Raw genomic sequence first — 16,285 nt, 5'->3', positions numbered from 1 at the left:
GTTGAAAAGCTAAAAAAATGAAAAGAAAAATTACCCCCTTTGCCTGACTGGTAGTTGCACTAAATCAGAGTGGTACCCTTTCCCTGACTTTTGGATCGTGACACACGTGAGAGAGGGGGGGGGGGGTGAATTACGTGGTTTTAAAAATACTTTTTTTCGGTTTTAAAAATTCACTACTAGAAAACTAGGCTTTTGAGACAAAAATTTTAAGACAGTGACAAAATTCGTCTCAAATGTCAAGTAATTAAGACAGTAATAATAGATGTCTCAAAATTTTACATGGAGACATTAATTTTAAGACAGTATTTAAGATTTTGTCTCAAATTCAACTAAATAAGACACCTAATAAAGACGGTTAAAAATATAATTATATAAGACATTCAAATAAGACGGTAAAAAAGTATTTGTCTCCAATTATCTTGAATATGGTTCGTCGGAACGGTTACGATAATCATTACAGACTCTACCGTTCTAGTTCCAATATCTTTTCACGGAACAGTCACGATATATATATAGCAAAATACATCTACAAATTTAACTTAATAATTTTTTTAAATTTATAATTTATGTTTAGATTATTGATAATTTAAATTTTATGAAAAAAACATACTAAATATTTAATAATATACTATCTTTTGATGGGCCTACAATATATACTAAAATAAATAATAAGTTTATTATATATCTAGGTTAATATAATTAAAGGTGTTAAATTTTTTATTTTAACATTAAATTTACATTTGTTATTATCTGGGTTTAAAGGGGTTAGGTTAATAAGTTTATTATCTACGTTACCTTAATATAATTAAAGGTTTTAAGTTTTTTTATTTTAACATTAAATTTACATTTGTTATTATCTGGGTTTAAAGGGGTTAGGTTAATAAGTTTATTATCTACGTTACCTTAATATAATTAAAGGTTTTAAGTTTTTTATTTTAACATTAATTTTACATTTGTTATTATCTGGGTTTAGATGGGTTAGGTTTGTTTTATTTCTTTCGTGCGACAAAATAGAAGACGTCGAGTGAAGAGGGCGAAGAGGGCGACGGAGGCAACGACGATCTCCACGGCAAATCTCAGGTACTTCTTTAGTTTTTCTCTTCTCTTCGTACAACCTATTGAGATTTCCTCTCTTACCGCATCCGCCGGCGTCGCGCGGTTGCTGCCACTCGTGCGACCAACTCGCACCCCCTGCTCCTGCCCTGTCGTTATGTCGCACGATGCTTTGGCCGCGGCTCCTGCTGTGCACATGGCCATGGGAGTTGCTTTTCCAAGATCACAGCGCGGCCATTGTCGCGGCCAAAGCATCGCACGACATGAGTTGGCAGTAGACTCATGGGCGGAGCTTAGCCAAGCCCAGTGTGGGCAACTGCCACACTGGTCCCATAAAAAAATAACAGCCTAGCAAGATACTGACCTTTATTAACAGTGCATCCCACATAGAATAGGAGAAATGGAATAGAAGGATGAGTTGGAGACTGATCTTGCAGTTGTAGTATTTTGATAGCTATTATTTTTATGATGAAGACAAGCTTTGAAATAAAAAATCTTTGTAATAACTTTCTTTTGCCAACTGCTATTATTTTTATTTAATCAAGTCATTCAAATTATTTCAATACAACTTACAATTTTATTTTATTTTCAAACTGTTGCTAATTCGAGATAGATTGTTTGATGTCAATTTAGTTAACTGGTCTGATAATAAGTAATAACATCGGATGTTTTCTTGTGTGTGCTTTTTTAATCTGTTTCTATCCTCTTTTCTACTTGTAACTATTTTACAATTGTATCTATTTAGCTTTTATATCAGTTGTATCAGAAAAATATAGGAAAGTTGGCACAATTTATAAGCGTTGATATCGTGAAGTGTTGATTAGAAGAAATACTATGAAGCTATTAGCTATACCTCATGTTTTCAAGTCGTCGACAAGAAGAACTACAATGTATATTTTTTTTTAACATACTTCTCATAATTTCTAGAATTTACAAGAAGTATATTCATCTTCAACTATTCTGCAAATGAATTTTTGTTTACAAGAAAAATAAAAGCTAAATTGATATTATTATTATGTCTTATTATCCACTTGAATTTTTATTTGTTGCACTCATTTTTGTCTCTTGCACTCTAGATTTAAAATTGTGAACACAAGTCAAGCCTTTCCTAACTCTGATTCCTGGATCTGTCCCTGAGTAAATCAATTTACATGGTATATCTCTTATTGCTTTTGATTTGATTTATTAGTTTGACTGGATGTGAAGGAGAGAAAAGAAATTTAGTTCCCCATCCTATTGCAATTAAGATGTTCTATAAAAGGCCAATATGATTAATTTTGAGAACTCGGCAATTTTAAGATTACTACTAACTATATACCAAACAAAGCAAGCATACCTTTAAGAGATAATGAGAACTATTAAGTGAATCTACCTGATACGGACCCCAAATGTTAGATGCAATAGTTGAAGGTAAATAGTAGTTTCAGTATTTCTCTTAGGATTGGAAAGCTTGTGTTGTTTTACTATAGGAAAAAATTCACAGACACAAGAAGTTGGAAAAGAAATAGATCTAGTGATGATTTTTTGCATTGCAATTGAAGGTGGGTGGTCAATCCTTTGATGTCATGATGCACTTTTAATTTTTTACAATTTCATTTGTAGGCATTGAATACTGCCAGTTCTAAAGTTAGAGCTTTATCACATTGGAGAGAACTTCTAGAAAAGGTACTGTTCTTTCATTAGTTAAATTTAATTGTACTTGTAAGTGCTATTTGTGTAGTAAATATTTAGTTGTGATCTAAGAAGTAACTTTTATTCGGTCATATAATGATTCAATTGTCATAAATGTACAAATTTGACAAACTTTTTTTTTATAAATGATTTTTTTTATCAGTAAATTGTTCCTCGATGAACATCGGCGATATGGAAAAAAGTTGGATTGATTCAAAGAATAGGAATTCAGAAGAATATAGAAGAAAAGTTGATGAATTTTTAGAGTTAGCTTACAAAGACAAGACTGAAGATAGCAGAATTTATTGTCCATGTTGTGATTGCAAGAATCGTTATTTTGTCTCTAAGTTAGATGCTAGGATGCATATTATTGTTAGAGGCTTTTACAATAAATATAGAGTTTGGGTTTACCATGGGGAAACTTACAGTTCTCAACAAACAACCTTGTCTTCTGGAGGTACAAGTGATATGAATACAAATGATAATATGTTTAGAATGGTTCAAGATGTTTTTGGTGCCAACAATAGCCATGATTTTGGATTAGAAGATGATTTAGTTGGGATGGATGAAAAAACCAGGCGATATATGAAATTATTGCAAGAAGCTGAGTGTGAATTGTATGAAGATTGTAAAAATTTCATAAAACTGGCATTCATTGTTCATCTCCTACAACTAAAAGTTCTAGGTAGTTGGCCTGATAATTCCTTCACTCTTTTACTTCAATTGTTGGTAAAAGCCTTTCCTCATGCAAAGTTACCTTCATCCTTTTATGAAGCCAAAAAAATAACTGAAGATCTTGGCTTCACATACCACACTTGGGATGTTTGCCCAAATGACTGTATGATATTTCGTGGTGAAGATAGTAAACTTAAAGAATGTGAAGTATGTGAATCACCTCGATACAAGCCTGGGGGTAAGCAAATTGCTGCAAAGCAAATATGATATTTTCCATTAAAGCCAAGATTGCAAAAACTTTTCCTGTCATCTAAGATTGCTTCATTAATGAAATGGCATGAAAAAGAAAGAACTGATGATGGTGTCCTGAGACACCCTGCTGATTCTCAAGTTTGGAAGTCTTTTGATAACAAATATTCATCTTTTGCTAGTGATTGTCGTAATATTAGACTTGGATTAGCTACGGATGGATTCAATCCTTTTAGAACAATGAACATATCTCATAGTACGTGGCCTGTTATGCTTATTCCATACAATTTACCCCCATGGCTATGCATGAAACAATCAAATATCATATTATCTGTGCTTGTTGATGGGCCTAAAGCACCTGGAAACAGAATAGATGTGTACTTACAGCCACTCATTGAAGAATTAGTAGAACTATGGAATGATGGTATATGTACTTATGATGCTTCAAGTAAGCAAATGTTTAATCTTCGTGCAGCTTTATTATGGGCAATCAGTGATTTTCCGGCTTATGGAAATTTATCTGGGTGGAGTACAAAAGGGAGGTATGCTTGTCCATGTTGTGGTAGCAGAACTCGATCACTATGGTTGAAACATAGTAAGAAATTTTGCTATTTTGGTCATAGAATTTTTTTTACCTCCTAATCATAGATTTCGAAAGCTGAGAGCATCCTTTGATGGAACACGAGAATATGGAAACAAGCCAAGAAGGCTTTCAGGGTATGAAATGTATGAAGAAGTGAGAGAAGTTTTAACAGATTATAAGAAAGATGACATTAAAAAGGCACAACGGGGAGTTTCATTTACCAAGTGAGACCAATTGGAAGAAAAAAAGTATATTTTTTGAGTTGCCTTATTGGATGGATAATTTAGTACCACATAATATTGATGTGATGCATACAGAGAGAAATTTCATGGAAAATGTACTTTCTACAATACTTGGCATAGCAGGAAAATCAAAGGATCATCTGAATGCTCGTCGTGATTTGAAAGAAATGGGAATAAGGAAAGCATTGCATCCTACTCTAATGGCCTCCGGTAAAGAGCGTATTCTTCCTGCAAAATTTACAATGTCCAAGGATGAAAAATTGGTTTGTTGTAAAGTTTTGAAAAATATCAAACTTCCAGACGGCATTGCATCAAATATATCAAAATGTGTACACTTGGAGGAGCGAAATATATGGGGTTTGACGTCTCATGATCATCATATTCTTATGCAACTGTTGCTTCCGTTAGCTATTCGCAAAGCATTGCCTAAAGATATAGTTAAAGTTCTTATAGAGTTAACTAATTTTTTTAGGCAACTTTGCTCAAAAGTTAATCACATAAATGATTTGGAACACATCCAAGATAGAATTACTGTTATCCTATGTCATCTTGAGAGAATATTTCCTCCATCTTTTTTTGATATAATGGAGCACTTACCTATACACTTGGTTGAAGAAGCATTACTTGCTGGAGCCGTACAATTTCGATGGATGTACCCCATAGAAAGGTTAGTTTTTGTTTGCTTTATGAATGAATTATATTTGTGTGAATATTTAATATTTTGATTAATTGAAACCAACTGATATCTCTTTAATGTTTCTAGATATCTATGTACTCTGAAAAAATATGTGCGAAATCGTGCTCAATTCGAAGCTTCTATTGCTAAAGGCTATTTAATGGAAGAGTGCATGAATTTTTGCACAAGGTATCTAGATGATGTGGAAACCAAATCTAATCGACCCAAAAGAAATTTTGATGGCAGTAATGATGAAGGACGTTCTACAAGAAAAGGAGTGAACATAACTCTTGATAGAGTTACATGGACACAATGCCATCGTTATGTCTTAATGAACACTGATGTTGTGCAACCATTTATTGAGTAAGTAAATAAATATTTACAATACATGGTTAGTTTAATATTGTGCCCCTTTTATAGGAGAACATATTATACTGAAACAAAATCTACCAAATGAACAGTATGCATATGACAGAACTTTGTGTGAAGTTTCCACGTTATGGGTACCATCAACTTCAAAGTGTGCATAATGATACATTTCATACATGGTTCAAAACTCATGTAAGTTTTTATTTTGGTTTTATATTTAGAAATAAATTCATGATTTCATTCAACAAACTTCTCTGAAACTTATATGTGCATACTCATGTATTGTAGGTTGAAGAGCAGCTAAATGCAAGAAATTCTAACTTTTCAGAAGTAATCAAAGCATTAGCAATAGGCCCTAATCCTCGAGGGAGAAGTTTCAAGGCTTATATGATTAATGGATTTCATTTTCGTACAAAGGCTTTCGAAACTAGTAGAACAACTCAAAATAGTGGAGTAATGCTTAGGGCAAAAACTACTAGCTATGCTAGTAGGAAAGATAGGAATCCAATTGCTGGAGAAATTATTTACTATGGAGTATTGAAAAATATTATTCAAGTACACTATAGTAATAGGATGAAGTTTGTTATGTTCAATTGTGATTGGGTTGATAATCAAAGAGGGAAAATGGAAGATTATTTCAAATTTACCTTGGTGAATTTTGATCATCTAATGTATAGAGATAATCAGATGTCGGATGAACCATTCATATTTGCTAGTCAAGCAGAGCAAGTATTCTATAGCAATGATCCAGTGGAACCCAAATGGCATGTTGTTCTGAAAATGAGTCGCAGAGATAATTATGATGTTTACTCTTCTTTGGATCAAGCAGATTCATATTCTTCTCAAACTTTAGATGATAATATTCCTATTAGGGATGAGGATAACGCTTGGGTGAGGGAAGATGTAGTTGTTGATGGAGCCATTGATCTTGGACAAGACGAAGAAGTTGTAGAGAATGATGAAACATATTAGGATTGTTTATTGTATTGTTAATCTTTAATATACATTTTTATTTATTATTGAGTAGAGACTTGTTTTTTAATTGTATATTTCTATTTCATTTTTATTCTTCATTTATGCTTGATGCATAATCAATTTTTGAGTATTAATCTGATTTATTTATAATTTAATAATTGGTCATCAATGTTTTCTTTTCCAAGTTCAGCTTCAAATGTGTAATTGATCTTTTTTGGCCTCTGGATTGATATGTTGATTTTTTTTCATTATAGGTCATCACGGCTAGACAAAAAAAGAAAGGGACAACCATGTTGGAAAAATTGAATGGTGATCAAACAAATGTGGTAAAAGGTAATATATCTCAAGTGCATCCTTCTACACGTGTAATAGAGAAACCGCAACAACAAAGGCCAAATAACATATTACGTCCAATAGTTCATCATCCACAAACAAGATCCAAGCATCAATCACAAGTTCAACAAGCATCAACATTGCAAGCTCAAACTTTGGAGCTCATTGATGAACTACAAAACTCGCAATCAATTGATCCACCTAATTCACAACCTGGATTAACCTTACCAAATTCAGGTTAGTTTATATTGATTTCCGAAGTGTTCAATTATTTTTAAAATTTCTTGTATTATTTGTCACCTCTCTTTGTTGGTTCTTTTTTTACTTATTGTAATTTATAAGTCTTTTACATTTGTTGAATTTCTAGAAGAAACTAATAATGGAGTGACTAAAAAACGAGGAAGAGGCCCTGCTCAGGGTAATTTATCTCAAGTGCATCCTCCCACACGTGTACTAGAGAAACCACAACAACAAAGACCAAATAATATGTTACGTCCAATAGTTCATCGTCCACAAACAAGATCCAAGCATCAATCACAAGTTCAACAAGTATCAACATTACAAGCTCAAACTTTAGAGCTCATTGATGAACAACAAAATTCACAATCAATTGATCCACCTAATTTACAACCTAGTTTAACCTTGCCAAATTCAGGTTAGTTTATATAGATTTCTAAAGTGTTCAATTATTTTTTAAATTTCTCGTATTCTTTATCACCTCTCTTTGTTGGTTCTTTTTTACTTATTGTAATTTACAAGTCTTTTACGTTTGTTGAATTTATAGGAGAAACTAACAATGAAGTTACTAAAAAGAGAGGAAGAGGCCCTGCTCAAGGGGATTTACATGCAGGTGAAAAGTTAATAGTAGATTTCAACGAATCATTCCAGGCTATTGGACCGAATCCAGGGAAGTATTCATCATTGCTTGGTCGAATTGCTCGTAATGGTGTCCAAGTTCCCTTAACATATGTGGAATGGTTTGACATGCCCACACATGTTACAGATTATATCTGGAATGAAGTTCAAGTAAGTTCTCCATTTTTGCTCTATTATTAATCATATCATATGACCAATATGACAAAGCAATGTTTCTAACCTAGTTATAATAATTGTTTCTAAATATTTTTTAACTGTTCATATATCTCCTATAAATTATATAGGAGAGCAGTAATGCCCCTCTGGCACATAAGTCTGTATGTCTTAAATCTGTTGGCGACAAATGGAGAAAGTGGAAGAATCAAATTAAAACTGATTATTTTAATGGAAACACGTATGACCAATTGTTAACCAATGTTCCTAATCGTGTTGAACCTGAGCAATGGAGGATTCTCATCGAGTACTGGAGTACAGACAAATTTCAAGTAATTTCTTGTCTCAAATAACATTGTTTATGTTTTTTAATTATTGTCATTATAACCTGTTCAAAAAATCTCTACTTTTTTTGTTTTTAAGGAAATTTCAAAGAAAAATGCACTCAATAGAGAACTTGCGGGGCCAATACATAGGACCGGAAGGACTTCGATGCCTAACTTCAAAATAAAAGTATGTATAATTATAATATACTATATTTTTCTGGTAACAAATTTATAAAGATTTGTCATTTTTATATAGTTGGCAGCTGATGGAAAGTCAACTGATCCCTTAACAACATACATTGAGGCTCGTTCTAAAAATGGAGTTCCAGCTGATGTCGAGACTGCAAATTTAATAGTAAACACATTCATTTACAATTCTTATATTATTTAGACATTATCATTTTGCTTACTTGTGAAGGATCTATATTTATTGATGTTAATAAACATCTAGGGTCAAATGCAAGAAAAGTTATCAGCGGTACCTATTGAGGATCAAACACCTGAGTTTAGACAGAAGATTTTCAATAGTTTCATGGGAAATCAAAGTCATGGTGATGTTCGCACTATGGGTTTAGGTCATAGTCCTTCTGATATGCGTACTCACCCTTTGTTATCCAATGAACATTCAAATGAGTTAATAAAAATAGCTACGGAGAAAGCTGTAGTAGAGTGTATGAAAGTAGTGACTCCTATTCTAAACCAAATGAAATCTCAAATAGATAAACTTCAATCAAAGTTAGAGAATCATGAATCCCCATTGACTCATCTTGGTATGGAATCCAGTGAATTTAGAAATCAAAAGGTATCTTTACTTCATTTAAATAATTGACTTTTATAATGAATTTTGATAGTTTTGTGATACATACATTATTTTTTATTTAGGTTGCAGATAATATTATTTCACATGAACAAGGATTGTATAACCAACAGGTACATTGGTAGTTGTTTTCATATTTGGTGATGTAGTAGTGTACATATTTTTAAGTTGTAGATAAATTTATTTTATAGGTGCAACAACTTGAAAGGCACAAAGATATTGACAAACACATAAACCATCATTTCTTATTACGAGATGAAGAGGTTTGTTTAACTTGGGGTTGCTTATGTTGTATATATATATAGTTGCAAGAAAGAGGATTATGTGTTAGATGATGAGATTTCTTATTGAAATGTTCTGTTTATTGATTTTTTTAACAATATATATTATAAATCATCTTTACCTCTAATAAGAGTTTTTTTTTATGTTCAGGATTCTGGTGAAGAAGGATTATAGAAGTTATCTCTAGATCACGAGGAGTTGTTCTTTAGACTTTCTTTTATATAACTTTCATGGGAACAGTTGTTTTTTTTTTTTTTTGGATGAATGTTGGATGTACTTCAAATAATGATTATAGAATTTTATATTGTGGATATCATTTTTAATTTATAAAAAGAGAATTTTTTTCTTTTGTTTTGAAATGACAATTTATTAGATTTAATCTAGATTAATTAATTTGTATAATAAATGTTCTTTAAAGATTATTAATTTTTATCATAATTGTTGCATTTAACAAGTTAAAATATTAGGGACAGTAATTTACTGTCTTCACTTCTATTTGAGACAGCACATTACCATCTCAAATTAGTGTCTTTAGTTTTTTTCACAGGATAAGACACAACATTTGAGACAAAACAATAACTGTCTTAAATACTTTTGAGACAATTAAATAACTGTCTCATCACTGTCTTAAATAGCATTTGAGACAGTACAACTGTCTCAATAGTTTTTTGAGACGCTTGTATTAGGGACGACTACATTACTGTCTCATCACCGTCTCAAAAACATTTTGAGACAATAAATTTATAATTTAAGACATATTTTGTTGTGTCTCAAAAGCTTAGTTTTCTAGTAGTGGAGAAAGAAAAAAATATATTATGATTGAATTGGTGTTGCACCAATTCAGATTAGTTTGCTAAAAAAACTTTCCAAAGAGGTAATTATACCAATTTGGATTATGTTGAAAAGCTAAAAAAATGAAAAGAAAATTACCCCCTTTGCCTGACTGGTAGTTGCACTAAATCAGAGTGGTACCCTTTCCCTGACTTATGGATCGTGACACACGTGAGAGGGGGGGGGGGGCGGTGAATTACTTGGTTTTAAAAACACTTTTTTCGGTTTTAAAAAACTTGAGTACGCAGCGGAAAGTAAAAGAAAAGTAACAAGAAGAACACAACTGATATTTTACTTGGTTCGGAACTTTCGGCGACTCCTACTCCAAGGCCCAAGTCTCATGGATCTATCGATGGGCAATCCATTAAAAATCTCTTCCGGTACCCCAGAAGAGAGAATCGAGTACAAAAGGTTAGGTCAAGTGCAACACACTCACTTGTCCTTTGATAGTCATTAAGTACAAAAGAAAACGTTACCAACACTCTTTATGGATTAAAATGAGAGTTCTTCTTGTGCTGATGTCTATCTGCCGGGCGCGACTGGAACTCCTCGGATTAGTCGTCGGGCTCAATAGCTTCGTAGTAGAGTCGTAACAGCAACCGAAAGCAGCCGGAGGCTCAAATGTGTGCGTAATAGCTCATATGTAGTTGTTGTCCTAAAGCCTCCTCGAGACTGCCTTATCAAAAGCTTGAAGGGTGCTTCCCATAAGCATGGACGACGCCTCCAATGGGATAGAATTTTATCCCGGCTTCGCTGCTCCTTATCTATGAACCGATCAAATTTTATCCATGGAGGGCGCCTTCCATAGCCATGGAAGGTGCCTTCCACGAACAGTACCGAGGCACCTTCCATAGCCATGGAGGGCACCCTCGGGTACTGTTCACCTAAATGCAGCTTTGCTTCCTTGCCCTGCAACAAATATGTTAGTCCAAATACCCTACAAGACAAGTGTTGACACAAATATAATAAATAGAGTAATTAGTTCCTGTCCTCTCAAGATCATGAACTAGTCAAGGTCTTAGTCTAGGGGTCCTAAATGGTCCTAGACTGGACCGACGCCTACTGACCCTCAATTGGGATGCGTCCTCACAGTCACTTTCCTCCAGTGACTTACCTTCACTTACCGTTTACCAGACATCTGGCTAGCCCGTCAACCAGTCTAAACTTCATGCCAGCTATCCGGTCAGCCCGTCGACCTAGCTGGATTTTGTGCTAAATATCCGATCAGCCCATCGACCTATCTGGACTTCATGCTAGCTATCCGGTTAACCCGTCGACCTAGCTAGGCTTCGCACCAGCTATCCGGTCAGCCCGTCGACCTAGTTGGATTTCTCCTGCACACTCAATTAAAGTGTTAGATCATAACAAAACTAACTTAACTTACTTTGTCAATTATCAAAACCTGAGTTAGACTGTTAGTACTAACTGCACCAACAATAACTTTAACTATTATTGAATAATAGGACACATAATCTATCAATTCGAATCTCATACAACTACAAGTTCAACTTTAAAAGGTCATAACTTTTGATTCAAATTGAATCATAGGATACACAATATATCAAATCAAAAATCTTTGAATGAGCTTTGATTTGATATATTGTACGTCTCATAATTCAACCTAAATCAAAAGTTATAGTTTCTTAAAGTTATAACTTGCAGTTGTAGCAGTTAAGATTTCATAGATGCTACAATGTGTTGTTGATCTTCAGAAGATGAGCAACAACGTGTTGCTGAACTTCTGAAGACTAACAACATGGTCTTTTGCAGACCAACAACCATCAGCCAACTTCCTTTTAAAAGTGGTTGATGGATCTAGAGATATTTGATTCACTCCAAATAAAGTCCTATGTGCTCGGCTTAGTCGCCTTATTACACCCATAATGTCAAACATAATTATGATACACTATATTGAGAGGAGCAATATTTTTCAACTTGATTCCAGTATGATAAATTTTTTGAGCATGAAGACCAGCAACAATGTTGTTGCTGACTTAAATTTTAAGAGACCACAACTTTTTGACAGAGATTGAACTATTGGATGCACAAAATATCAAATTGAAGTTTGTTTAGAGATATTCGATTTGATATATCCCAAATGGTCATAGACTAGACCGACACCTATTGTCCCTCAACTAAGACGCGTCCTCACAATCACTCTCCTCTAGTGACTTATCTTCACTTACCGTTTGCTAGACATCCGGGCAGTCCGTCGATTAGTATGGACTTCGTGCCAGCTATCCGGTTAGCCCGTCAACCTAGCTGGACTTCGTGCCAGATATCCGGTCAACCCATCGACCTATTTGGACTTCGTGCAGCTATCCGGTCGGTCCATTGACCTAGCTGGGCTTCGCACTAGCTATCCGATCGGCCCGTCGACCTAGTTGAATTTCTCCTGCACACTCAGTTAAAATGTTAGATCATAACAAAACTAACTTAACTTACTTTGTCATTCATCAAAACCTGAGTTAAACTGTTAGTGTTAACCGCACCAACAATAACTTTAACTATTATTGAATAATAGGACACATAATCTATTAATTCGAATCTCATACTACTACAAGTTCAACTTTAAAAGGTCATAACTTTTGATTCAAATTGATCATAGGATACACAATATATCAAATCAAAGATCTTTGAATGAGCTTGATTTAATATATTGTACGTCTCATAATTCAACCTGAATCAAAAGTTATAGTTTATCAAAGTTATAACTTGCAGTTGTAGCAGTTAGGATTTCATAGATGCTACAATGTGTTGTTGATATTCAGAAGATGAGCAACAATGTGTTGCTGAACTTATGAAGACTAACAACATGGTCTTTTGCAGACCAACAACCATCAGCCAGTTGCCTTTTAAAAGTGGTTGATGGATCTAGATATATTTGATTCACTCCAAATAAAGTCCTATGTGCTCGGCTTAGTCTCCTTATTACACCCATGATGTCAAACATAATTATGATACACTATATTGAGAGGAGCAATATTTTTCAACTCGATTCAAGTATGATAAATTTTTTCAGCATGAAGACCAGCAACAACGTTGTTGCTAACTTAAATTTTAAGAGATCGTAACTTTTGACAGAGATTGAACTATAAGATGCACAATATATCAAATTGAAGCTTGTTCAGAGATATTCGATTTGATATATTGTGTGTCCCATGATTCAACCTGAACCAAAAGTTACGACCTCTCAAAATTTATCTAGTATACATATTCTAGCAGCTACAAAACTGTAGCGTCTATAACTACAAGTTTAGATTTAAGAGGACATAACTTTTGATTTAGACTAAACCCTTGGATGAACAATATATCAAATTAAAGATATTTGAACATGCTTTGATTTGATATATCATATGTCCGATAATTCAATTCGAATCAAAAGTTATTGCCTCTTAAAGTTATAACTTGTAGTTATAGTAGCTACAATTTTGTAGCTGCTACAACGTGTTTGCTGATTTCTTAAGATCAGCAATACCAAGAGTTTTTAGTCTCTTGAAGATTAACAATACATTATTGATGACTTAACCATTGGACACATAAACCATTGAACACATAATATATTAAATCGAAGATCTTTGAACTATTTAAGATGTTATTTGATGACCATAACATAAAATTACAATAATAGTTTTATTGAGTTTTACAACAATAATACACTAGAAGAGTATAATAATTTAGACAAAGGAACAATTAGCAGTATAAATAATTTGATATTAAAAAAATAAAAAATTTGATATCTTCGGAAAAATAGAAATCCAAGGAACTCATTTATGTTGTTGGTTAGTGAGTATGCTCCCTTATAATGCACTTTTAACATCATTTATCATACTTGAATCGTGTTGAAAAAATTCGTTGCTCTCAATATTGTGTATCACAATGGTGTTTGACGACATTAGCGTAATAAGAAAATTGAGCCGAGCACACATATGACTTCATTTGAAGTGAATTTGACATATCTAGGTCCATCAACCACTTTTGGGATGAAATCGGCTGATGGTTGCTAGTTTGTAGAAGACTATATTACTGGTCTTCATAAGATTAGCAACATGTTATAGCAGCTATGAAATCATAGTTGCTACAACTACAAGTTAGAACTTTGAGAGGTCATAACTTTTGATTATGGTTGGATTATGGGATGAATATCAAATTGAACCTCATTCAAAGATTTTCGATTTAATATATTGTATGTCTCATGGTTCAATTTGAGTCAAAAGTTATAACCTCTTAAAGTTTACTCAACATATATGTTATAACAGCTACAAAACCGTAGCTGCTACAACTACAAGTTCAACTTTAAGAGGTCTTAAGTTTTGATTAGGATTGAACCATAATATATCAAATTAAAGCTTATGCAAAGATATTTGATTTGATATATTATGCATTCTATAGTTTAACTTGAATCAAAAGTTATGACTTCTCAAAGTTATAACTTGTGGTTGTAGTAGCTATAATTTCGTAGCTGCTACAACATGTTGTTAGTCTTTAGAAATTCAGCAACAAAGATCAGTAACAACGTGTTGAAGCATAAATTTTGAGAGCTTATAATTTTTGACAGAGATTAAACCACAAGGCACACAATATATCAAATCAAAACTTATTTAGAGATATTCGATTTGATATATTATATGTTCTATAATTCAATTTGAATCAAAAGTTATAACCTCTAGAAGTTATAACTTGTAGTTGTAGTAGCTACGATTTCGTAGTTGCTATAATGTGTTGCTGGTCTTCTAAAGATCAGCAACACAAAGAGTTTTTGGTCTTCTGAAGATCAGCAACACATTAATGTTGATTAACCATTGGATGCATAATACATCAAACAAAGATATCTAAACAATTTGTGATGGTGTTTGACGGTTATATCATAAAATTATAATAACAGTTTTATTGAGTTTTACAACAATAATATACTATAAGTATAATAATTTATACAAAACAACAATTAACAGTATAAAAAAAATTTGATATTAAAAAAATTATAGCAATAATTAAAGATCTTTGAATGAGCTTAGATTTGATATATTATGTGTCATGTAGTTCAATCCAATCAAAAGTTACAACATCACAAAGTTATAATTTATAGTTGTAGCAGCTATAATTTTGTAGTTGCTACAACGTGTTGATGATCTTCGAAAGACCAACAACAATGTTGTTGCTGATATAAACTTTAAGAAATCATAACTTTTGACTGAGATTGAATTACAAGACACACAATATATCAAATCAAAGATCTCTGAACAAGCTTTGATTTGATATATAATATATTATACGTCCCATGGTTTAATATCAATCAAAACTTATGGTTTTCAAAATCAGCAATAATGTGTTGTTGACTTAATCTTTGAAAGATCATAATTTTTTACTCAGATTTAACCATAAGGCACATAATATATCAAATCGAAGATTTTTGAATGAGTTTTGATTGATATATTGTGCTGCTCATACTTTAATCTCAGTTAAAAGTTATGATCTTTTAAAGATCAATAGTAAAATTAGCAACACAATAAATTACATTACTGATTATTTAGCAATATAAAATCAGCAACACAAGCAACACAATGTTGTGTTGCTGATTTTGAAAGATCAACAACAATGTTGTTACTAAATTAAAATTTGAGAGACAATAACTTTTGACTTACATTAAATCACGAGGCTTACAATATATTAAATTGAAGATCTCTAAATGAACTTCAATTTAATATATTATGCGTGTCGTGGTTTAATCCTAGTCAAAAGTTATGATCTTTTGAAGATCAATAGTAAAATCAACAACACAATGTATTGTGTTATTGATTTTTCAGCAGTATAAAATCAACAAATATCTTTGGAGATCTTTAATTTAATATATTGTATATCTTGTGGTTCACCAAGTCAAAAGTTATCGTCTCTTAAAGTTTAAGTCAACAACATTATGTTGCTGATTTTTAGAAATCCACAACACAATGTTGCCGATTTTTTAAAATCAATGTCGTGTTGCTTATTTCGGAAATCAACAATACAGTGTTGATGATTTTAAAAAATTAGCAATAATGTGTTGCTGACTTAAATTTTGAGAAACCATAACTTTTAGTTTTAGGAAATCAGCAACACAGGCCAACAATACAAGTGTTAATTTTTGAAAATCAACAATACCATGTTGCTATTGATTTTTAGAAATCAGTAACATGGTGT

At 32.7% G+C, this 16,285-nt stretch overlaps 2 protein-coding genes and 1 long non-coding RNA gene across 3 annotated transcripts; all 3 read left to right on the top strand.

Annotated features, from left to right (window-relative positions):
• The first annotated feature begins 2,901 nt into the window (after positions 1-2,901).
• LOC121979772 lies at positions 2,902-4,459 on the top strand. Its single transcript, XM_042531765.1, has 3 exons — positions 2,902-3,637; positions 3,746-4,190; positions 4,297-4,459. Exons 1-3 carry the CDS (start codon positions 2,902-2,904, stop codon positions 4,457-4,459), a joined length of 1,344 nt encoding a protein of 447 aa, XP_042387699.1.
• A 79-nt stretch (positions 4,460-4,538) lies between these two features.
• Positions 4,539-6,490, top strand: LOC121979771. The gene is made up of 4 exons (XM_042531764.1): positions 4,539-5,140; positions 5,237-5,512; positions 5,611-5,710; positions 5,807-6,490. The coding sequence occupies exons 1-4, from the start codon at positions 4,539-4,541 to the stop codon at positions 6,488-6,490; spliced, it is 1,662 nt and encodes a 553-aa protein (XP_042387698.1).
• Positions 6,491-8,175: 1,685 nt separating this feature from the next.
• On the top strand, positions 8,176-8,510 carry LOC121982996. The gene is made up of 3 exons (XR_006112352.1): positions 8,176-8,187; positions 8,279-8,368; positions 8,438-8,510. It is a non-coding gene; the product is annotated as an uncharacterized LOC121982996 (long non-coding RNA).
• The last annotated feature ends 7,775 nt before the right edge of the window (positions 8,511-16,285 follow it).

Source organism: Zingiber officinale, chromosome 5A (genome assembly GCF_018446385.1).
Source record: "Zingiber officinale cultivar Zhangliang chromosome 5A, Zo_v1.1, whole genome shotgun sequence".
Lineage (NCBI taxonomy): Eukaryota > Viridiplantae > Streptophyta > Magnoliopsida > Zingiberales > Zingiberaceae > Zingiber > Zingiber officinale.
This window is presented reverse-complemented; position numbering and strand designations above follow the sequence as displayed.